Source organism: Prenolepis imparis, unplaced genomic scaffold (assembly GCF_030444845.1).
Source record: "Prenolepis imparis isolate NDT839.2.m4 unplaced genomic scaffold, iyPreImpa1.0 SCAF_12, whole genome shotgun sequence".
Lineage (NCBI taxonomy): Eukaryota > Metazoa > Arthropoda > Insecta > Hymenoptera > Formicidae > Prenolepis > Prenolepis imparis.
The window spans coordinates 6139333-6164337 of NW_028141170.1; the positions used below are offsets into that span (position 1 = coordinate 6139333).

General features: G+C 34.1%; 3 protein-coding genes across 9 annotated transcripts in view; 1 reads left to right on the plus strand and 2 right to left on the minus strand.

Annotated features, from left to right (window-relative positions):
* Positions 1-4806, minus strand: part of Bsk (mitogen-activated protein kinase dJNK) — a 149524-nt gene extending 144718 nt beyond the window's left edge. For both annotated transcript variants that reach the window (XM_083051411.1, XM_083051409.1), the window contains exon 1: positions 4168-4806. The gene's annotated coding sequence lies outside the window, so the exon portion shown is untranslated. The remainder of the gene's footprint in view (positions 1-4167) is intronic.
* Positions 4807-4858: 52 nt separating this feature from the next.
* Positions 4859-6666, plus strand: Pex2 (peroxisomal biogenesis factor 2). The gene is made up of 3 exons (XM_083051426.1): positions 4859-5204; positions 5292-5356; positions 5452-6666. The coding sequence occupies exon 3, from the start codon at positions 5473-5475 to the stop codon at positions 6379-6381; it is 909 nt and encodes a 302-aa protein (XP_082907552.1). The 5' UTR covers positions 4859-5204; positions 5292-5356; positions 5452-5472; the 3' UTR covers positions 6382-6666.
* Bicc (protein bicaudal C) overlaps positions 6632-25005 on the minus strand; it is a 31317-nt gene continuing 12943 nt past the window's right edge. For 4 of the 6 annotated variants that reach the window (XM_083051383.1, XM_083051386.1, XM_083051387.1 and 1 more), the window contains 11 exons: positions 21133-21212; positions 17609-17824; positions 16586-16825; positions 16087-16305; positions 15432-15738; positions 14750-15127; positions 14404-14505; positions 14072-14319; positions 13570-13801; positions 13322-13441; positions 6632-12776 (listed from right to left, as the gene is read on the minus strand). In XM_083051383.1, coding sequence (XP_082907509.1) covers positions 12667-12776; positions 13322-13441; positions 13570-13801; positions 14072-14319; positions 14404-14505; positions 14750-15127; positions 15432-15738; positions 16087-16305; positions 16586-16825; positions 17609-17824; positions 21133-21212 — 2252 coding nt within the window. In that variant the 3' untranslated portion in view covers positions 6632-12666. Of the gene's footprint in view, positions 12777-13321; positions 13442-13569; positions 13802-14071; positions 14320-14403; positions 14506-14749; positions 15128-15431; positions 15739-16086; positions 16306-16585; positions 16826-17608; positions 17825-21132; positions 21213-21827; positions 23381-25005 lie in introns of those variants that run through there. The other 2 variants (XM_083051389.1, XM_083051385.1) reach the window with 2 other exon arrangements.

Below are 25005 nucleotides of genomic sequence, written 5' to 3' on the forward strand. Positions count from 1 at the left end.
TATAACAAATCAAATGTTATACTTAATATCACTTATACGTGACCAAAATTTGTGATTTTTTCTATTTATATCTTAAAAGTTTAGCGCATTCCCATTTTTAAGATTAAAAAATATATTAAATTAAAAATTATTAAATATTAAATATATATTTTCCTCTTATACCTATACCTTAAAATTCATTATACAGAAAAATTTTTTCTCCAAATTTTTTTTCAATTATTTTAATTTCATACTGTAGAAGTGAGTCGTATAATATATATTTTGAACAAGAATCTGCCATGCAAAAAAGGTCTAGGAAATATCGACCCGTCAGATGAAGAAATCTTAACATGTAGAACATATATAATAAAAGAACATTGATAATTATGGCCAAGTCATTATATATTCCCCATATTTTCCCGAATATAACCGCTTAACATAATTAGAAGCCCCGAATATAAAATATCGCGGCCGATCTGATTTATCAACGGTATCGACGAGCCGTCGAGCTATAGCTGCAACAGTAACGATAATATCGAATGTGCACGACGGATTCGACGTGTACACGCGACAGTACACGTCGACGTACATCCGTCGTTTCGACACGACGGGATTTAGGCGTATCGATAAATAACGCCGACAGGTGTGCGAGCACGTCGAAAAGCTCGGTCGCTCCTTGTGCGAATGAGCCTTTCACATCGGTGGCTATGGACCGTAAATTAAGGTCAGAGCCAAGAGCGATATAAGCGACAAACTACGAAAGAGAGAGAGAAGAAGAAAGAGGAAGAGAAACGTGAACAGATATGCAAATCACGTACACGCTCGGCTGTTTACGTCTGTCGATCTCCTGTCAAAGCAACATGCCGGCGAAATAACATAGACAGCCCATTCGGTAGCATGAGTGATAATAGATAAACCTATCTTGCGAGCAACCTGTAGTTTAATTAAATTTTACTCTCTTAACAACAGCAATCTCTGCCGCCTCCTACAAAACCACTTCATTTTTTGTTCTTTAAAATAAATTGATCTGACCTATAATAACATATGACATTAAAAAGTACACAGACAGAATTTTCTTTTAGAATTTATCTTGAAAATCATGGTAATCGTGGGAGAATAAGATATAAAAAGAATTTTATGAGAATTTCTCTGATAAATTTTTATCACAATAAAAAATAATAATATCTATCACAAAAAATATAAAATATGTTTGGTTAATTTGACTAACAGTATAGTAAAATTAATCAAACATATTTTGTTTTATTGTGATAGATATTATTTTTTTATTGTGATAAATATTAATCAGAGAAATTCTCATAAAATTCTTTCTATACCATATCTCACAATTACCATGATTTTCGGGGTAAATTCTAAGAAAAAATTCTCTCTGTGTAGCCACATGCTAGCTAGGAACTATAATTTTGTAGAGTTTCAAAAATCATTAACAGATGGTGTCGATTGACAGATAATTTCGTGGATTCGCACACAGAGGGAATTTTCTCTTAGAATTTGCCCTGAAAATTATGGTAATTGTGGGACAATATGGTATGGAAAGAATTTTATGAGAATTTCTCTGATTAATATTTATCACAATAAAATATAAAATATGTTTGATTAATTTTACTAAAAGTATAGTAAAATTAATTAAACATATTTTATATTTTATTGTGATAGATATTATTTTTTTATTGTGATAAATATTAATCAGAGAAATTCTCATAAAATTCTTTCTATACCATATTTCGCAATTACCATGATTTCTGGGGTAAATTCTAAGAAAAAATTCTCTCTGTGTAGCCACATGCTAGCTAGGAACTATAATTTTGTAGAGTTTCAAAAATCATTAACAGATGGTGTCGATTGACAGATAATTTCGTGGATTCGCACACAGAGAGAATTTTCTCTTAGAATTTACCCTGAAAATCGTGGTAATTGTGGGACAATGTGGTATGGAAAGAATTTTATGAGAATTACTCTGATTAATATTTATCACAATAAAATATAATATCTATCACAATAAAATATAAAATATGTTTGATTAATTTTACTAAAAGTATAGTAAAGTTAATTAAACATATTTTATATTTTATTGTGATAGATATTATTTTTTTATTGTGATAAATATTAATCAGAGAAATTCTCATAAAATTCTTTCTATACCATATTTCGCAATTACCATGATTTCCGGGGTAAATTCTAAGAAAAAATTCTCTCTGTGTAGCCACATGCTAGCTAGGAACTATAATTTTGTAGTTTCAAAAATCATTAACAGATGGTATCGATTGACAGATAATTTCGTGGATTCGCACACAGAGAGAATTTTCTCTTAGAATTTATCCTGAAAATCGTGGTAATTGTGGGACAATGTGGTATGGAAAGAATTTTATGAGAATTACTCTGATTAATATTTATCACAATAAAATATAAAATATGTTTGATTAATTTTACTAAAAGTATAGTAAAATTAATTAAACATATTTTATATTTTATTGTGATAGATATAATTTTTTTATTGTGATAAATATTAATCAGAGAAATTCTCATAAAATTCTTTCTATACCATATTGTCTCACAATTACCATGGTTTTTGGCGGTAAATTCTAAGAGAAAATTCTTTCTGTGTAGCCACATGCTAGAAACTATAATTTTTAGAGTTTCAAAAATCATTAACAGATGGTATCAACTGACAGATAATTTCGTGCATTGCACTCTGTACTTAAGGAATTAAATCAAAGTTACATTGAAAATTGTAAAAAGCGTAATTGTAAAAGCGAGAGAAAATAATGACTTTTCTATATATACATATAAAATATGAAAAAGAATTTGTTTATACTAATTTATTAAATCAACGATGACATATCTCTTATTATTGATTAATTAAATATTAATTTAATTACTTCATTTTTGTACACTTGTGTCTTATTAGTTGCGACGTATACTTTTATATTGTTGATTATTTCCTTAATTAATGATTCTTTATCTTTTTCAAGTAAGAACAAAACAATCTACGAGAAAAATAATGTGCAAAACATTTCCAGCAACAATGTAAAAAATTTTTATACAATTACATTAACAGTAAGTGTAATTTTACATACTTTTTTATAGTGTACATTCTGCAACAATATGCAGTGCGCTTTAAATGTGATTATACATTGCAGTTTCCCTTTAACATTTCGAATCTGCTTTGTGTATAGAACGTTAATCCACTTCTGACTTTTTTCTGCATTTTCTTATTAAAAGTATTTATTTCGGCATATTTCCAGACATTCCTCTCGTTGCAATATAACGATAAAGTCGAAAAATGAGAACAAAATATTCCCTCTTTTAACGAAAAGAAATAAAATAATAATAGCTACTCTCTCTCTTCTTTTTTGTAGCATAATTAAAAATATAATCGTGATAATAATTCTCTGAAGTTACGTAATATAACCTCACAACACAGTATCATATTGTAATAATAATGACGATAATTAACAAGTAATAATGATAATTGTAATAATAATATAATAATACTATATGAGAATACTATGAGATACCTAATAATAGTAACATTAGTATATGTTTAGAGACTCACGATCTAAATTCTATAGCGCCGAACAGCTCGTATTTCCACGTAACGATCACGATATTCGAGAAACTGAATGAAGGTGGCAACGAACAAGTGGTCGAGCCGGCTAACGTGTAACCGCGGCGTATATATTTCAAAATGATATGATCATTTACACATATTTTTAGACATCTCCGTTTACTTTGGGCCGCTCTCATAATCTCCGATTAACTCAATCGGTCGATTGAGTTAATCGGAGTGGTGAGACCGGCCCTTTAACTTGTTCTTCCCTTTAATCCGTGCAATGCCGGAATCAAAATCTATTCTAAACTGCTCTTTCAAGAGAGAGAGAGAGAGGGGGAGGGGGTAGATAAAAATAGAAAGAGAGAGAGAGAGCATTCGATAAAAAATGCGATAAAAATGCGACAGCATTTCGGGTCGAAAGATCGAGTATAAAATTGTTGCGAGCAAAAAACGACAACGAACCGGCGCGGCGACGAGAGAGACGACTCTCCCTCGCGGTGACCGAGTTGGAGGTTAACCTGTCACTCGATGGCAGATCGATTTTACGGCGCATGAGAAGGGGAAAGAGTCGCAGCGATTACGAGGAAGCACGATATTATGTAATTTCTGGCACTCACCTTGTTCGCCAGCCGTCCGGTGCGGACATGCGGAACTCGGTGCGATGTTGGGTCTCGATGCAGGTGTCCTGGGTCGTTCGTCCTCACGATCGAGAATAGCGGAGAGAATGAACCCAGTGATTGTACAGAGTGAACGTGTCCGGAGAAGCGACGAGGTCACACACTGTGGCAGGCACCGATACGATTCGGCGGCGGTTACACTTGGCGTTTCGCGAACGGCGAGATAAGAGGATATAAGAGTGTGAGAGAGAGGGAGAGAGGGAGAGAGAGAAAGAGAAAAATGTCAAACTTTTTATCACGAATACAGCATGATGCGTGACGGATTGTGTACGAGACGAGACGAGAGAAACAATAACAAGAACAAGGACGGTTACGGTTACACTCGCGCGACACCACCGACACTCGATGACGTCATACCACCGGCGGCAACATGGAGCCCGCCGCCGACGCGACACGACACGAACACCACGATGTAACTTACGACGAACGTTACACGCCGCGTTACGACTGTTCGCTACTCGGCCGCAGCCGTGTTGTGCAGCCGTCTAGGTTAACCTCAAAACGTTCACCGTCCGTAGTCGAGGATGCGTTAAAGCTAGAAACGGCAGCGGACGCGCCCGTGCGCAACAGCGACGAGACACGAACCCGAACTGAGACGAGATCTCGGCCGAGCGGCGCCGAACCGACCCGAACGCGTCGCCGCTTGTCGCCGCAAGCCGCCGTTCGCCGCGCGTTCCTATTGGTCGAACGCCTGCCCCACTGTCGGCCCGTGTTCACTCGGCTGCTCTCGTCCCTCGTCGTCGTAACCTCGAAGAAAGTGGTAGTCATTCCGACAACGATGCGGTATAAAATCGTGTTCTGATGTGTTTGTAGTTTGTAGAATATATCGTATTATAACCTCTTTACTCGCTCGCGAATCATATATCATCAATTTATCTCGTTCAATCGCGTGTGAAACAACGGCTAGTATCGCAGTATCGTAAGCCAGTTTCGACGGACATAGTTTTGCATGATCGCTCAATTGCGCCCAACTTCAGGTAAGTCAAGTCGAAAATGTATAATTTCTGGTATCTCCACAAAATGTCTTCGGAGTTTTTAACAATTGTCGTATCTCTTCTCGATAGCTCGACTCGTTTAATCCGCTTCTCGTCGACGTGAGGAAGAATTGAAGAGCAGCTTGTACAGCTAGGTATGTGATGCAGGAAATGATAAACAATAATTTAAATGGCGCGAACGTTTGGCGGATCGAGTGACAAGATGTATTATAACCTTTTTTACTTTCAGAATTCGTCGAAAAAAATCGAGATGGCACCGTCGCCATACGTCTCTCGAATAAATCAGATCGACGCCGCTCAGTTAGACACGGAGATTTACAAAGTACTGAAGAATCAAACGAAAGAAATCGCGAGATACAGCGCGCCCGGCAGGATCGACAAATGGCAAGCGGAAGTGGACGTCCTCTTGAAATTTTTCATCTGGAAATTCTCGCTGCAACGAGGATCCTCCACATTCGGCCAGCGACTCCTCAATCTGCACTACGCCAATGTTAATCAGAAGAAAGCTGTTCTTTATTTAATTCTGAGCGTCCTACCTCAGTATCTGAAAGACAAGCTGGCTAATGAGAATCTATCGGATCGTGGCGTGCTCGTCCAAGGTCTAAAGTCGCTCGTCGATTGGACGTCGAATGCTGTCAGTCTCCTGGAATTGATCAATCTGCTCTATTTCCTTCACCGAGGCGTACAACCGCGTGCGATAGAGTTTCTGCTGAATCTGTCAAGTCAATCGATAACGACGCATCGACCCAGAATGATCGGCTACTCGTACATGACGAGGGAGCTGCTCTGGCACGGACTGATGGAGCTCTTCACCATCGGCATACCCATGATCAATTTCCATTATCTGAAGCACGTGGTAACGCGACTCTGGCGACGAGCGGAACCGGCGACGATGATGCGATCGTTTCCGATGATGGACGCAGGCACCAAATGCGCCTACTGTAACGAGAATCCGATCCTGCCATCGCACGCCGACTGCGCACACATCTTCTGTTACTACTGTCTGCAGGCGCATTTTACCGCGATGAGTGTGTTCCACTGTCCCAGCTGCGATGCCGAGCTCCGCGTCGAAGACATGAAGAGATACACGGTTGCGAGTGCATCATCGAGCGACGACGAAGAGTCGGACGATAGTTTTGAAAGAGTGGACACTGGATAACGTGAACGTATGTATATTTTTAATTTTTATTAATAATAACAGTGAATCGATGATCGCGGAGTGATGGTGATGGTTTATATAAATTGTTGGTGCCTTTATTCTCAGTCTATAAACTGTGACTTTGCCACAAAAAAACACTATCGTTAAAATAAATTAAAAAGATTTTCTATCCTGGGGGGAGGAAAATAGGGAGTGGAATTAAACTAGTTTTGTGGGAAAAGATTCGTCGCAAAATATATAATGATTACAATAAGTACAAACAATTTTATTATTATAATATCAGAGTTAACTATAAATTCTGGAAAAAAATAAAATACAAAAGAAAAACGAAAAAAAAAATTCACCTCTCTCCTAATCATCGATTTATCGCGAAACACGGCAAAGGGCTGTGTATATATGATATCAATATTTTTTTTATTAAAAATAGCAATATACAAAATTTTCTTTATTTTTTCATTTTAATACAACGAATCCTGATTTTCTTCCAACGTTTTTCTTCCTTTTTTCCGAAACAAATAATAATAATAGATCGGTATATATTCTATTGGCTCTCTTATCAAAAATTATATTAGATTATTATATAAAAAAATATGCTGCGCTGTATATTATAAAACGCTTCATCTGCCGCCGCGCAGGTCGATGGACCGATCATTTACATGCGATAATGATACGTTCATCGATTAATTTAACACATTCAGCTGCTGCACCTGCGCTCGATGGGCGGGTACGTTCCCAGATTTATTACATGAGAAATGACATATATTTTAAACACTAGAGCACAGGAAGGAAAACGCGAAACACACACATAAATTAACACTTTTCATTCGCCTCTCCTATACGACTATTACAAATATTTTACTCGAGAGAGAGTTTAAACTCTTATTATCTTCTTTTGGAATGTGTGATTTATAATACAATTGTATATATATATTACGCGGATTTTTCTTTGTTTTTTGCGAGAAATGTTTTTCTCGCAATGAAAATCTAATTTCTATTTATGCTTGTTGAAAATATTCGCAGCTACATTAGCGCGAGTCTACTTTAATCTAATACTAATCTTACATCGCGACGGAGTTTGCCCGAAAAAATAATAAGGCACTTGGGAAATACGACACATAAAATTACGAGGTTTTATTCTACTTTCTATATCGCATTCCTTTTTTTAAATATCGTAATTTATAATAATGTTCTTAAAATGAAAAGTTTTCAGTCTGGAAATCTACTTTCTTTCAAAGTTTTGCCGTTATTTTGTTACTTGTATACTCTTTTTTCGGGCGAACTCCTTAATTATTCTCCGCATTCCCTTATCAACACTTTGATAACAATACTAAAATATTCTACGTGTCCTTTCTATATCGAGGAGTTTGCGATTTTATAATCTTGCTAGACAAAAAGAAACAACAAAATTCTCGATGTTTGAAGCATGAAAGAGAGAACGTAATGGTGCGAGGCCTTTAGTTTATCGTAGGAATGATTGGCGCATTATAGCTGCTGAATTAGTAGAGCAACATTACGTCTAAAGGGAGAGATCAGCGTTTGATATTAATTATATATCGAAGCGCTCGAGTTTCACAATTTTCCAAACTTGTTCTTTAGATATGTTGATACGATCAGATAATGCATTATGAGTAAAATTAAAAGATTCGATGCAATAGTATCTCTTAACTTTTTAAAGATTCGGAAAAATTTATCTTGAAACTGTGAAAATTCAATCAAAGTTAAAATTACAATTAATTGAAACAAAAGAAATTTAATTCTAATAAATTGATTTAATTCCAGCAAAATACATTTGGAATATAAATCAAATTTAATTTAATTTTAATTTGATTTTAGCAATTTTGAGATTAATTTTTATAAATTTTTAAAAAGTATATCAAATTATTTTTAAAAAGTATATTAATCCTTTAAAGCTTGTAATCAGAGAATATCTTATATAAGCAATCGCAAATCTATCGTTAAGAAATTACGAAGAGAAATCGTTGCGCAACGATATGACTGTGTGAAATCCTTCCGAAATTCTCAGAGAAAATCTATAATTTTTTTTAAATTTATACATATATATTATCATTTTTCGTAGAAGTTTAGAAATGAAGAAAACGGAGGTCATTGAAGATATTATATAAAAGCTAGAATAGATTATGTCTATAATTCGTAAGCTTTACTTCAATTACCAAGACGTATTTAAAAGATGAATCCTACAAATTATAAGCTCAATTCATTTCTAGCTTCGAATGATTCGTACAAGCCGATTAAATTGTATGTATAAAGTTATATATAAAGTTCTATAAGTTATAGGTAGGAAAGAATGAGTCCACAGTTTTGCTATGATGAAACAATATTAATAATTCGTAATATTATCTCTACCCCGTTCTCGACGCAAAAACATAAAAAAATATACTCACGATATAAACGCTACACAGTAGATACACAATTTGAGAAAGATTTACAGCGCATTCTCATAAACGCAACGGAATTCAGGTCGCGTAATTTCGCGAGCGAGGATTTCGATCGCAATTAATTATACGCGTTAACACACAACAGTATAACATTCTGAGTTGGTTTCGCTTGTTTTCGAGAGAGAAAGAGAAGTCTGTCATGTTATTTGCTGGAGATGCAAAATGTGTCAGGTGAATAGGGACTAGAAGAAATTGTGGTTATTTTTTTGCAAGCCTTTAGGCAATTTTTTTCATATGTGTGTCTGTCTTCCCAACCTAATTGATTCTCATTAATTGAAACACTTTAGTGCTAGTTTATAATCGTCTTTCCCTCCTTGTTTCTCCTCGCATACGCGTTCCCTTCTTTTCTTTTAATGTTAATTTCCGCGACTATATACCTATATATATTACCCGTATATGCTAAATCTTGCACATAATCAGTACACATTTACATAGGAACATTGACGGCTTTTTTCTCAGGACTAAGAAAAGAAATCGATTGGTGGTCGGCAAAGGGATGATCTCGTTATATTTTACGTACAGACTTATGAATTGTATACTTTCGCGAAGACAGTAAACAAGTGTCGGAAAAAGGCTAGAATTTAGGAAAAATATTTTCGACATTCCTCTTCTGCTCTGAAATTTCTGTCTCTGCTATATATTTAAAAAAAAAAAACAAAAAAAAATAAATCTGATTTAATTTTAATCTCGTTTTTTACACACTTTGGGAGATTATTTTTCTTCAAATTTTGGAACTCGAAATATCCTGCATAAGTGACGGAGTGCGAACGACTTTCGAAGTACTTTTTAAGATCGCTTGCGCTGCTTCGTTGATTCGCGATTATGCGTACGCGTACATTTTATCCGCAGCGACATAAATATATCACATGATTATCGTTCGATCGCACTTCATACTTACAAAATATTATTTCTGCCATTATCATTTTGACGAGATACCCTTCACCGAACACAACATTTTTTAGAACAACGATTATGTATCGCAATTTGTTCCTGCCGCAAAAATATGATGTCTTGTCTCCCAGGAAGACGAAAACGATATATTAGAGCATGTAGAGCGGCATAATTACAAATGCAATTGGATGAAGGTGATATGCAGCACTTAGATAGCTAATAATAAAAATTCAAAGAATTATCTCTCAAAAAGATGATTCAGAAACATTCCACACTTTTCGAATGCTCTTCAGAGATGTTCTAAACGTCTTTTAAATTTTTATATTCTTATTATTTATATTCAATTAAGATTGAATTAATGGTCGTTAGTGATGAAATAATTAAATCCATTAAAAGTTATGTTGTCACTAATATAATATAAACTATAGTATATCCTGAAGTTATATCAGTAATCAGAGTAATCTTTGCATCTCAGAAGAATTTAAAATAAAGATTTCCAATTTTTAGCAAAAGATATCTTATTATTTAAAAATAAAAACAATTTTTTCTACATTAAAGATAAGATTTACAAGTTATTTTCCTAGGCACACCTGTCAGAATTTTCATTATTATTTTATCCATGCAAAATTTTTCAGTTTATATCTATTAGAATGCAATATATCACCTTCATCCATGTGTTCTTGCAATTATTATTATTACCACGTAACGATCGAATTGTACGATCGTATCGGAGGAAACTTTCTATCTTAGACCATCATCGTTATCATTATTGCCATTGAACAAAAAAAAATACGAGAAACGGACAATAGAATCGGACAGTCTAATATTATATCACACATATTGCGCGATTAATTCTTATTAACTTATTCTTCTTAATGTTCCGATCTAACTCGCGAGCGCACAAATAATTTACGCTTAAAAAGATTTCGCAAAAGACTTAGTCAAGAACTCTTCGCAGTAAAATCGTTCGTTAGGCATGTTCAATCGGATCGATCGTGCGATCCTGCCTTCTCTATTCCGACTTTTCGATTCAAAAATTTCACGAGAGAATCGGGCGATATTTTCCCTTCCTCTGCAAAAAACAAGTAATAATTATACTTTTTTCGTTCGATTTGGAATATCAGTTCGATGTGGATAACGCGTTATGTTGAATAATGCGCGTGATTCAAGAACTTATTTACCTAACGCTTTCATTCCTTTGTTCAAAAAAAATTAACAAAAATAACGCTTAAAAATTCTAATAAATTATACCGAGAACAAGATATATCTTATGTCTATAAAACGATCATTTTGCGAAATCGACTGCAATCGACAGTTTTCTGCGTGCGAAGATAATCGGAAAAAAATCTAAACTTGGCAATCGTTTTCAAATTCTATATGAATCGTAATACGTACATATTTTGTCTAAATATTATTATTGTTATTAAATTTTATGTCATAAATATCATAGAAAAATTACAGATAATGTTTTGCATTTCTTGATATCATTATATTAATTTGTAAATTGTATATATATTTTAAATATGTTTTTATATATTATATATAGTTTTTATGTATTATATATATAAAAATTTGTTTATATTTTATTATAATATAATGTTGTACTGTTCTCTTGATTCTGCCAAGTTTAGAGCTAGTTTAACAACGATTCCCTAATTAATATCTGTCGTCGCGAATTGAATACTTAGCTATCGATATTTTTTTTCACTCAGCTCCTCGAAAAGTATCATTTGTGGTACGCGGAGAGTAACTCGCGGAATATTTTTCGCTGTATAGAATTTATTTTATATTATTCTACTTTCAATATTTTATTTCACGCGCGCTTTACACGAAAAGTTCTTGCGATCTATTGTTTGACGTGCGTCCAGCGTCTTTCGCGAAAAATAATTAATAAATACTTTGTAACTTATATATATATATATATACTTGCTTCGTGTAAAACTCGAAATTGCAACCGCGTGCGGAATCTGTGTTATAAATCGCATTTAATTATTGCACAATGTCGAATCGTTGTTTAATTTCGACATTTAGATTAAGAGTTTTGGCCAACTCGCAGTCGCACATTCGAGCTTAGTCTGAATTAAAGATATGTGAATTTTTGCTAGGACGAAAGGCCGCTGAACACACGGGACATCCCTCGCCCATCGCATTTCATTTTAAATTCCTGACAATTGTGATAATCTTTTCTAATTTTTTTGGATATCATTTGAAACATTTGTGCCCATTTTACACACTTATATACACGCATTCACTCGCAGTTACGGATCATCCTAATCATCAAGCGAACCATTACACGATATATAACGAATGGGACACGCGCTTCGTTTCGCGAACGTTATAAGCGTAATTTATCTGATGCATTCGTCGCCAACAAATTGGCACGCTTGTTTAGAAGCGTTAATTGAAATCGCGAAATCGATATAAGATTCGAGAAATTTATCAGCAAGATGAAACAATAACGACGTGTCCATCGTTTTTTTTTTTTGGACAATTATGTAACAAACGAAGACAGCGAAAATAATAACGACTATCCTAGATCCTAAGGCACCTTTTTGGGCGCGCGCCGAGAACGGCGAAAAAAAATTAGGAAAAAAAAAGAATACAGCCAGTTCCCGGCTACAAAAATAACTTTCTCCTTCTTAATTCTTTTCCCGATAATTAAGTAATCAAATCAATTAGCATGCACAAACTATTTTGGCTATCCATTTCGCGTCTGTCTGTTCCCGCAGTACAGATAGTCCCAAATAGTTCTTTTAGTTTTTCAATCAATCTCGTGAATTCGCGTTCGTTCCGCCCGAACATCCGCAATTACGGACGCGCGATCGGGATTATTAAGTACTTATTACTTTGCGTAATTTGGGCGGCATCGCCGATCGACTTCGAAAGCGTTGATACGCCGTCACGTTTGGAACGAATAGCGAGTGTGATCAGTTTTCTTTTACCATTTGGTGTCCAGGCACTTGTCTGTCGAAGCCGACAATGTGGATGCCTTCCGTTCGGCGCCGGGCGCGGCGCTTCCAGAGAACGGACTCGTTCGTTTGTTCATGTCTGAGAAACGAGAACGAAATTGTTATTAACAAAAGAGAAACTCTACATAGAGAGAATTTTCTTTTACCCTGAAAATCATGGTAATCGTGGGACAATATGCTATGGAAAGAATTTTATGAGAATTTCTCTAATTAATATTTATCATATACAATAAAAATAATCATATCTACACACTAAAATATAAAATATGTTTGATTAATTTTACCATGCAGTTTAGTAAAATTAATCAAACATGTTTTATATTTTTTTTATTGTGATAAATATTAATCAGAGAAATTCTCAGAAAATTCTTTCCATACCATATTGTCCCACGATTCCCATGATTTTCAGGGTAAATTCTAGGAGAAAATTCTCTCCGCGTGTATGGTCTCAATTTCGCGGCTGCGAAAATAGCTTCATATTTGTTAATTATTTTTTTATAAATAATTTTAAATATTGCATGCAAACTATTTTTTGAGTATTTATCGCGTAAAAATAAAATAAAATAAAAAGAAAGAGAGAGAGAGAGAGAGAGAGAGCAAATTGTCCACATGCAATCAACATACCAGATATTAACAGTAATATTTTGCGCCTCGCGCCCCAAGCGGTAATCCCGATTTCGCAGAGGTCCTTCTCTGTCAGGGAATGAAATGTAGACATGTCCACCTCATGAGACGTGAACAGGCCTGGCGAATGAAAAAAAGCCATTTCGATTTTTTCATAAAAAAGCAGGAAGCAGTGCAAGCGAAGCAATAGCAGTGATTAGCGATGTGTAATTATTTTACGATGATAATATGACTCGCGTAATACTCACGTATATACTTTTCCAAGCCGATGCTGGCTAGCATGCTAGCCAAGTCACTGAAACGATGCGACGACGTGATTTTGTTTAAATGGGAGGTCGGTGTGTGATCTATATAATTTGAGGCCATCCCTATTTGTCCAACGCGATCCTTGCTCGAGATAATATTACCGAAATCCATCTCGGTACTGAACACCGGTGTGGTCGGTTCTTTCCACAAATCTGAAGGATGTGACGTCAGTTCCTGTAAAAATATTTTATAATTATCAATATGTTACAATACTCAATGTGAGAAATATTTTAATACTCAATTTGTCTCGTCAATAAATTATTACAAGCTTTATTAATTATTTTCGAAAAGGAAAACTTTTTAAACGAATTTTTAATAGGAAATATTTAATATGGATAAAATATCGACATAAATGTTAATAAATTTAGACTCTCATAAAAAATATCTTATCTTTATTAATGTTGTTCTAATTACTTGGAACACATCAAGGAAATTTATAATCACCTTGCTTAAGTCACTCGTAGTTATAGGCGGAATACTCTGGCTGAGGCCGTAACCAGACCACGCGGACGTCGGCACGCGGAAATCGCTGTTACTCTGCTTGCTTTGCACTGCTTTCGTGGCTAATAACTTCTTCTGTTCATAATCGAAGGGCGTGAGATGTTGCGCAGCTATCTCCAGTGACTTTTTTTCGCAACCAGGAGCACGTCGATCGGTGACCGGTAATTCGGATAGCATGCTAGATAAATCCGCTAGAAAAAATTGAGACTTATTACTCCCGTAACTGAAATTGTTGATAAGCATTAGGAGATTGATTTCTCAAATATTTGACTTACATAAGTTAGGACTAGTATCTGTAGGATTGACTGGTGAAACGTTACGAGGACTGATAGCAGGACTAGATAGAGAGCTAGAGACGCTGCTTAGCGAAGAATAAGCTGAAAATAAATGTATAAATTGCGTAAAAATTAATTTCAATTACGACGTGTATACAGACATTTATGACAGAAATATCAGAATCATAATTTTTTTAAAAATATTAAATTACACAACTGTGTTGTAAAGAATTGCCATAAAAATACTTCCCAGAAAAAATATTGAAAAAAGTTGAAGTTTATTGAATATTCGAGAAAAAAAATTGAAATTCGTGAAAGTAGAATAAATCAGAGGCTGATTACTTACCACTGCTACCGTCTTTGTTATCTGTTAGGTTAGCGTTGAGACCATGAATATTAGAAAAGTTGGTCGATACACCATTAGAGTGATAAGTTCCTATACCGGGAGGTATCACATGATTCGTTAATCCATGGGGGCCATGGGAAGTCCCCATTATGTTGTTGTGTAACATGTGCTGCGTCGTCAGCAGGTGATTCAAATGAGGATAGGGAGAATACGCACACATAGATGGAATATAATGGGCAGCAAGACCCCAGTGCGATGATAGTCCCATGGAATTCGGCGAATGCGGAATTGGCGACATACAATATGACGGATTCTGCGTGCTTACGTTCAACATACTCGAAAAATTATCCGTCATGCCAGGCATCAGATTATTAGAGCCTAATCAAAAAAAAAAAAAAAGAATTAAGATAATAACACTGATAATTTTAATTTAAAACGTTTTTTTTTAATTGTCAATTAATTCGAGATACGAGCAAAATTACATTTTCATCGAACTACGAAAATTATATGGTATCATAGACACAAAATAATCTTATTGAAATGAATTTACTGAAAAAATTTATGGAGATTTTTATTGAATTGAACTGAAAACTCGAAACATCTAAAAATCTGTGTCACGTACACAAAAGATTGTCATTACCTGTTGCGACTATTTTGATTCCGATTGACGGAGAACACTCACCGATATCGTTATTATTGGCATTGCCTTGGAAAACACTGCCGGCGTTCGGAACATGATATGTAGCCGGTATCTCAGCATGAACTCTGGGTTCATCCAATCCCAACAGCTGCTTCCGCGCTTCGTAAATATTACTGGCGTTTCTCTCGATTCCCTTGATAATCACGGAAAGCGTGCTTTGTTTCGGCTTATGTCGAACGTTGATAAACACATCCAAAGATTGCATGAGTTGGGAGATCTTCTCAGTGTCCACGGTAGCGGACATAGAATCCTCCGGTAGATCGAACATTAGTACTAACGGTAATGAGCCCTATAAATACATCGTTATATTATTTATTTTAATTATTCGCAGGAAGAACCGAATCGTGGAAATACAATCACGTAACATATAAACAATTATTTCGCAATTAAGCGTCAAGTACATTTACTTATTTGGAAGTTTTAAGTCAATAATTACTACGAAATCTAAAAAAGAATAATTTGAAATTGTAATATAAAATTTAAAATTACGAAAATTGCAAATTGGAAAAATGATGCCTAATAAATCCAATTAGAAAAAATAAGCTCGCTGATAAATGATTTGAACATTGAGGAAAAAAAAATATTTTCAGATGGAAGATGGAATTAATTATAGAGTCTTGTAAAATTATTTGCTTACCACTAACTGTTGTCGAGCCAAGTAAACATTATGTATAGCGCCGGTAATCGTGACGTTGCTTTTTTTGAGACTTGGTATATTCGGATCGCCGGCATCGGGAAACATAATTTGCGTGGCGGTACGCTGCATTATCATCTTAAGATTGCTGCTCTGTTTTCCTAGCACAATGCTATGATGTTGGGGTGAGATCTCCATTGACATTTGTACTTGGATTTGACTCTACGAAAAAAATGAGATTTTTCGAAAATGTCACAAGAGAAAATATTTCCAATTTTTTTCATATCGTAATGTAAAAAGAAAAAAAAAATCATGAAAGAAATAAATTAAATAAATTATTAGAGAAAATATTAAAGAGAGCTAAATGCAAAACTGATGATTCGAAACACTTCTATGTAGAAAGTTGAAAAAATAATTTAATTTTTTCAAATTTTTCAAATTTTGTGATTGATTTTCTCAAGAGAAAATGAATCGAAATCTTTTGATTATTCTTGCTACTCACAGCTAGATTTTTACACATATAACGGATTAACAGAACCGTCGCCTCCTTGACTTGTGAAACCTCCCATTCGCATCCCTTGACGACCACTAGGGTGGCGTGTAGCTTCGGTCTAGTGCGAAACATAACTTGTACATTGTACTTCTCTTGTACCTTTATGACGTAGGGTGAAGTGCAGTCCGGCGTGCTTTGTGACGCGCCCATTATAGGCAATTCGAACGAAAAGATCAGAGGTGTCAGATTCTAAAGAACGAAAACGGGAATATGAGTTAATGTTTTTACAAATGTTCTTTCTTAAGGTGGGTGTACATTGAAAGAACGAACGAATAGCGAATATAAATCTTCGCGCGTTGTTAAAATTCAGAAATTGTCTGCCAAATAAGAGCGTGTTATCCCCATTAAGCTCGCTATAAATTCGATTTATAATTCGCTGCAAAATTCGAGATAGAATTCTGCTTATAATTTTATTCGTTCTGTAATACAAAAAATAACATGCAAAATACATACAACGAAATGTAGAAAATACGTATCAGAATACACACATATATACATATGACACATAAAATTATAATCTTGAATTTTATTACGAATTATAGATAGTTTAAAGTAGATTTTACAGAGTATTCGCTCGTTCGTTCGTTAACGCTGTTCGTTCGTTCTTAACCCACCTTTATACTAGAGTTTCTTCCAAAAATCGTCTATTCTCTTATCTTCAAAGATTTATTTTTTATTACATAACACACATATAATATTTAATGCAACATTAAATGTCTGATATTAACACACACAAACACACGTCTGAAATAAAAGTTCTCAATTAATGTATAACGCACAATTAATTGAGAAATAAGATTCTCTCTTGAAAAATTTTAAATATCAAAACATTTAATTTTCAATCGTATAGAAAATAAATGTTATTCTCGAAAAAAATCTTTTTTATATTTATCAGAATTGCAATCGGTATTCACATAAAGTGTACACTTTCTGAGACATCCTAGACATATACGAAAATATAAGAAAACTCACCCTAACACGTGCGCGGGCGCGTTCGACGCACTCCATCTCACCAGCGATAGAGACTTGATTACTCTTGTCCTGGTGATTGCTGCGGTTACTGTCTGGAAAATGGATGTGGCAGCCAGTTTCCTCCATCACTCGCTTAATTGTCAAACCGCCCTTACCGATGATATGCGAATGGTCGGTATAACTAACGTCCAGTTTCATGGTCACTCTGTTACTTTGCTGAAAGTCAAATTGCCAGATTAATAATCTATCTTTCAACTGATACGCAAATATATTTATAATTCTATATCTCTAGCATCGACTATAGTCTGTGACTTCAATTTGTTAGTTTGATCATTAAATTCTTGGGACCTTGCCATTATAAACAAATATTGCTGTAATAAATTAAAATTACTAATTCCCTGTAAAATTAAATTAATTAAGAAATTAATTTAAAATTATTATGTCCGTCATTAAATATACTTTGACAAAAAGCAAAAATTATCATGATGCTGAAAAAAACGTGATTTAACATTTAATTTATTAATATTGAAAATTAAAGGAAAGCAAAGATCATCAATGATCTTTTCCACTGAAATTTTCATTTCCACTGAAAGCGATATTGATAAAATTTTCGATGATAAATTTATAATGGAAATTAATACAATTGTGTGTGTGTGTGAGATGAAAAGTTGAAGTAAAATTATTTCTACTAACGATAGTCGATGGGATCTTCGCGGAGATAAAATGAATTTTCCGTAAATTATTATCGAAAGAAAGTGCGCGTTTCCCGGTAGCCTTCTTCTATATTTATTTATGCGGTTGTGTGTATTTATTTAGCCATTTATATTCGCATTACGCTTCGTATTTTCACCAATTTCAAGATCGTTGACTCTGCATGCGTGAGCGTCTCGAAGCGTATCGTACGCCGGAGATTTGCCGGCGAAATGTTTCGTGTGCGCGTGCGATTTTAAATATCACGTGGCCGAGCATTACATAAAGTCACGCGATTATGTTGCACGTTCCGCCGTCGTGCAATTTCAGAAACTTCTTCCTGATCGTATAATGCTTCTTCTGCGAAAAATATGTCTAAAAATACCCAATGTTTGCAATGATAAAATTGTAAAAATTCTATACACAAGAAAGTATTAATATTAAAATTTATTTTTTTTTTTTTTACAATTGAACACGAACAACCAATTAATTTTCTCTTTGCGAAAAAATAATAAGATGGTGTTAGTGTAACATCATCTGATGAAAATTTGCAACTCTCACATTCGACAAAATTTTGCTGGTCAAAATTTGAATATAATTTATACAAGACTCATGAATTTATGTGTTATATAATTGATAAATAAATATCTAAAGAAATTTGTATGTTTGTATGCAAACCGCGGGACATATTAATTAATTAAATATCATTTAAACTGCTTTGATAGCAATGTTAAAATATAGTAGTAAAAATCCACACAATTCTGCCTATAATATGCTCTCTTATATGACATTTCATATATTCAGAGTGATTTTGACGACGTAATCAGATGATGCGATTGCAGAATTCAGGACGTCGGCTTCCTACATCAATTCAAAAGACATTGAATGTGCATCCACGTGTCCGGGGTCTATAAATAACAGCGTACTATTTACGCGCCATTCGCGATCCGTAATTAGCGCTATGTATACAGTGTCACTGTCTCACTGTTTTTGCATACTTGACGCAAAGCTTGGCGTCTATTTTAAAATATATAGAACCGTGTGTGCGATGCACGAGAAAAGCGAATCAAACGAATCGCGAGGAGGAGTTTCTCGTGCCCGAAAATCGAGCGTGGAATTTTATCTTCATTTCTCAGCAGAGGGTTATACGCATTCCTTTCCTCGCGCCGTTTCGGTCTCTGTATATTCGCGTCTCTGGAACGTGTGCATGTCGGAATGCACGTTGACAGGAATGCAAAGTAACAGGAATTGATCGGTACGCCGACAAAAAGCGACAAGTCCGGTGATTTAACGGTAACAGAACGACGTCTCATCGCTTCATAGCTTCTTTAACTGGGCTGGGAAGGGGGAATACGTGGATATGATGATGATGAACGACACAAGCAGTGATTCAAATCGAACTTTAGAAAATAACTTTTAAAATTGCAATTTTGCAATTTAATAATTAAATAATATTAATGTAAATCATAAATCTCCCACCCAATTTAATCTAAACTTGAATGCATTTTTTCGCCTCAAGATTTTCATTTCCTCGAGTTTTTAAGAAAGTAGGCGCGTTAAATGTCTGATCAAGATGCTTACTCTCTCGTATCATTTTGCAATGGTCTTTAGCACCTCTCGCTCTCTTTCTTTTTGACGTTCGCTTAAACGATTCGCTTTCTCGCCTGAGGAGAATTAGTGACCGCGAACGACGACGTATAAATAGAAAACATTCTTCCTGCATGGTCTCTTTCTCTCTCGCTACCGCCCATTATTCCCGACCTTTCTTACTTGCGACACACGTTTAGTAATTAAGCAGAAACGTGTATGAAAAAACGCGGAGAGAAAAGAAACAGAAAAAGGCGATCGCGAGCCAAAGAAGTCGGTCTGAAAGTCTAACGACCCGACGCGACGAGAACCTGTCGAGTTAAACCTTGACAGCTAGTGATTCTGTTCGCAATCAAATGAATGAAGAGTTGAAGATTTATTAATTATTATCATTATTCACGCGCGCGTTACACACGTGTATATTCTATAAAAAAAAAGTTGTCTGTTTTTTGTCGTCTTGACCTGCATCTCTTTTGATAGATATAAATGTATTCTTATATTCGTAAGACTTGTACAAATTACACAATACTTAGATAACTTCTCTGATTCGCTGTCATAAATATTTTCTGCTTTATGAATAATATATTATGATTAAACTACATTAAGTACAATTCCGAATATTCAACATATATAGTTGTATAAAAATGGTCTTTTAATTGTCCAAATTTTCCGCAATATTTAAAATCATACTCTGACTCTCTCCAAAGCGTAAAAATTTATATTGATTTTTATGTCGTTCTCGTGGATGACGTACAATGAAAATAATTAAAAAGAAAAAAAAGATGGCTCTTCTACGTCACGTGTAATCTCGAATTCGATAATCGTACACATTTGCCGCATTCTTTAGTCTTTAGTCACTGACAATAGTATTAATAAGCATTTTGCGATCGCAAATAGTAAATTTCGCGTGCAAAACGTCATTTCCTGTATTATATATTCCGAGATTACATCAACTGAAACAATGTTGTAATGGAAGTAATAAGAAAAAACCGAGAAAAACTCTAGAATATCGTTCGATATTCGCAATTTCAATATTCGAAGAATTTCCGGAACATACTGACAAATTTTTTTTCAACAGAAGGGATTCTGTTTTGTCAACAAAACGGTTTTACAAAACAGTATCATTCGGCCACGTTATGCATTTTGCTTACCAACTGCATACAATGCATAGCATTATGCATAGATAATAAAATCTGAAATCTGATATATATGAATATTAAATCTTATCGATATATAATACGACTTACCCGTGTGTCCAAAACTTCCATTATCTTCTCTTTCGCTGCTCGTACGTCATCTAGTCGTCCTGCGACTTTTATGTGCGGATCTGCGAAGAAGAGACAGAAAATTTAATTACAGTAATGTTCACGTAGGAGTTTAAGAGGTGACGACAGATCGCGCCTCTATTACACCGAGCAATCAACTATAATTCTCCTCGTTGATTATACGCTAAACTCTATTTCGTCACTAGAAAAATAGCTATAAACCTAGGAAATAGCTATAGAAAAATAGCTATAAAAATAATATAACTCTTTTACCTAGCAAATATATTCCCGACTTTTAGAAAGCAAATTTTAAAACAAATTTTTAAATTCTATTTATTTTTATATAATTCCACGTATCTTTTTATTTATATTTTTCCGATTATTTAATATAAGAAAAGAAAATCTCGAATAATTTTAAAACTTTGAAAAACTTTAAAATCATCAGTAAAGATTTCATCAACAATATTTTCACCGACACTGTTTCAACCATACCGAGTTTGACCGACAATAATATGTTACCATTGATATATATATATATATATATATATATATATATATATATATATATTTACCGACTTCTGTGTACCATCGGAAATGTTAGTTTGTTACGAGTTGAACAATTTTTCTTAGACCGTGTAAAATCATTCCCTCGTAAAGACGACGAACTCATTACTTGCCTGATTAGATGTGCAGCGATGACGTCATTGACATGTACCAAAATAACGCTAATGCTGATTCAATAAAAATGTTGATGTTGACACATTGTTGTTGACATACAAAAAATGGTGAATGTTTATGTCGAAAAATGAATTTATGTCGATGCAGACACGCATTGTCGATCAAACTTGGTCTCGGCGAAATTATATTGGTACGAGACTTTTTTTTTTTCGTTGATTGAAATGTAAAACTTAAGAAAAAATATAATGCGTAGAGCCGCGAAAATAATAAGACGTCACTAGAGAGACAGAAAATGTTTCGAAGTCAATTTTAGTATTCGCGAAGCGCAGGCGCGCTTCTTCCTGAATGCAAGGCCTTCGACTGTACAACGTGTTCCAAAGTCGAGTGCGATGATGCGTCATGGACGCTGCATAATGATCGTGTGCGTTTATACACGTTTCGCTCGCTCTTTGTTTCTTATCTCTCATGTATATGACTTAATAATTAATCTATTTAAGATGATTGAAAGTAATATATTAATCATTAAACATGAATAAATCATATGTCCAGAATAGCAAATAATTCCCTAAGTATGCTTACGAATGCATAATTGTGTTGTGTTTATAGGAGAAATCGATTTTTCTTTGACGAATTTTCCCTGATAATTATGCAATTATTTAATAATAAACATTAGAATATTTTCACGAATGAGAAAATCTTAATCTTAAGTTCGAATCAAAAATGGATTTATTTCAATAAAAATTGTTGAGTGTTTAATCATTATTAAACTATCATCATTATTTTTATGAAATCGCCAAAAATTTACAACTATTACGGGGTTTCGATCGAAATCTATTCGTGAACGGAAAATCTCCCTCGTGAAATAAAAATACATTCTAGAGACTTTGCAATCAAAACAACGATATCATATCGTCTCATTAATATTCTTATGTCACATTAATATTCTTATGTCACAAAATTTGCTTTTTATCTTTCGTTTTTTATCTCTCTCTTTCTCTCTACCTCTCTGTTTCTCTCTTGAATAATAATTATATAACAGACATCACGCGGAAAACAACACATAGTCATCATGAAAACATCTCGCACTGTTCTTTCGAAAATCAGAGGGCGATTGAATTCTCTTCGATTAAAAGTGCTTAGGTATCTCTCGGAAATGCTATGTAAGTGCGATCATCTATCACTTCTCGCGGCAATTTGGATTATTTTTAGAATCGACGCGACGGTAGTAGATTCTTCGACGCAAGACTTTAAGACCTGACCTGACCTCTTTAGTTACGTCGCGCATAGAAAGTCGACAAGTCGTCCTATTTGCACAAAGCGATAAGGAGATACCGTTGCAATAACAACAGCGAGACAGGTGCAGGAGACTCGCCTGATACGATACAGAGTGCACCTTGAAAAGAACGTGTATCGTTAAGTTTTGGAGAAAATTTTGCATATAGTATATATACGAGAAAAAAATTATATAAAACTACAACACATTTGTGTCTGAGACGAGAACCATGTTTTCTATAAAGCAAGAATACAAAAATAATGTCTAATTTACAAAAATGAATATTAATTATTGAGACATTTAATATTGATACTTTTAAAGATCGCGTATTTAAAAAAAAATTTAATTTATATCTCAAAATGTCTCTTTATATTATCAATTTGTTTTATTGGCTATTCTACATGCAGATTCTCAAGAAGAATCCATGCTCTATAAACTCAAAGTGAATTTGATTAAGCGGAATCGAGCACTTCCTTTCACGACACTTCTCCTTACTGATAATTTTATTTTACACAATCTCACAATCAGTTGAGATTGAAACTAATCGAACAATATGATGAAACGGTAATAACATGAAGTCACGCGATATCTGGTTTTAAAGTTTTCTTTTGTGTACTTTGTAAACAAGAGAAACATGCATTCCTCGAGATATCTATGGACTAACAATAAGTACAACTGCGACGTTTAAATAGAAAACTCACTCATTTATTTTTAAATAATCAGCTTCGATTTAAACGTAAGCTTCTTATCTTTCCAGCTTGTTTTTTGGTTTTAGACTTTCAAAACGTAAATTCTTTTTTTTTTATAGTTTCATTATGAACTATATTTTTCTGTTCTTCGAATTAGAATAATGGATATTATAAGCTCTAAGGCTACATATAGTTTTATCACCTAAACAAACAGTGTGGCTTACGTGACTCGAAGCACAACTGCAAAGAAAATTAGAGCGATGATACTGATTGACTTATTTCGATCGCAAGCAATTATTTGGCTGATTTGTAACTTGACTGGAATTTTGTTGATCTTGCTGCGTAAAATTTGTGTTGACGGTTTCGAGAACAGGTCAAATCTCGAGGAGATATCCTATCGCGGTATGGGGGAGATAACTCGATATATATCTATTAACCTTGAAAGCACATGTTGTGAATCAATTTGACCTAGTCGTTTAAAATGCAAAATCTATTTCGATTATTTGTTGATAAAACATTGTATATACTAAATTCATATGTGAAATTTCAAAATTATCAAAATTTTTTTAATTAAAGATCATTATACGACTAAACTGCAATCAAATCTTCAAAAACTGTTTGATTTTTTCTTTTGTTTTAGAACTTAATTATTTTCTTGATTATATGTAAATCGTATTAATAATATCATTTGTTAAAATTTTACTTTAGAAAACATTGTACATTTTAATGATTTAATTAATCAATTTAATTCAATACTGTACTAAGAAAATTTATTTCAACTTAGCTAAAAATTTTTTATTTGATCGAGTGAATTTTAAAATACTTTATATAAAATATAAAATTTATGTAAGCAGACGTGTATGTGAGTACATGAAAAATATAAAAAATATATCAAATAGTCAATAGATCGAATAGTATTCTAATAAATTCTGTTTGCGAAGTTTATCGACACACAGATTCCTGCCAGTCATCGATTATTCCGTAATTATGTTCGAGAAATTATTAGAATGATTATAGTGAAACTTGTGAATGGCTTATTAATAATCCGTATCACGTATCTATATATCGTATACATATTTGTGGAATAGCTCTGACGATAATCTGGAATCATGACGAGCAATAAGATATGCAAGTTTATTTATATTAGATTACATAAATTGCCACGCACACATAAAAAAAAGAAAAAGCAAGCGAGAGAAATAACGATAGAGAGGA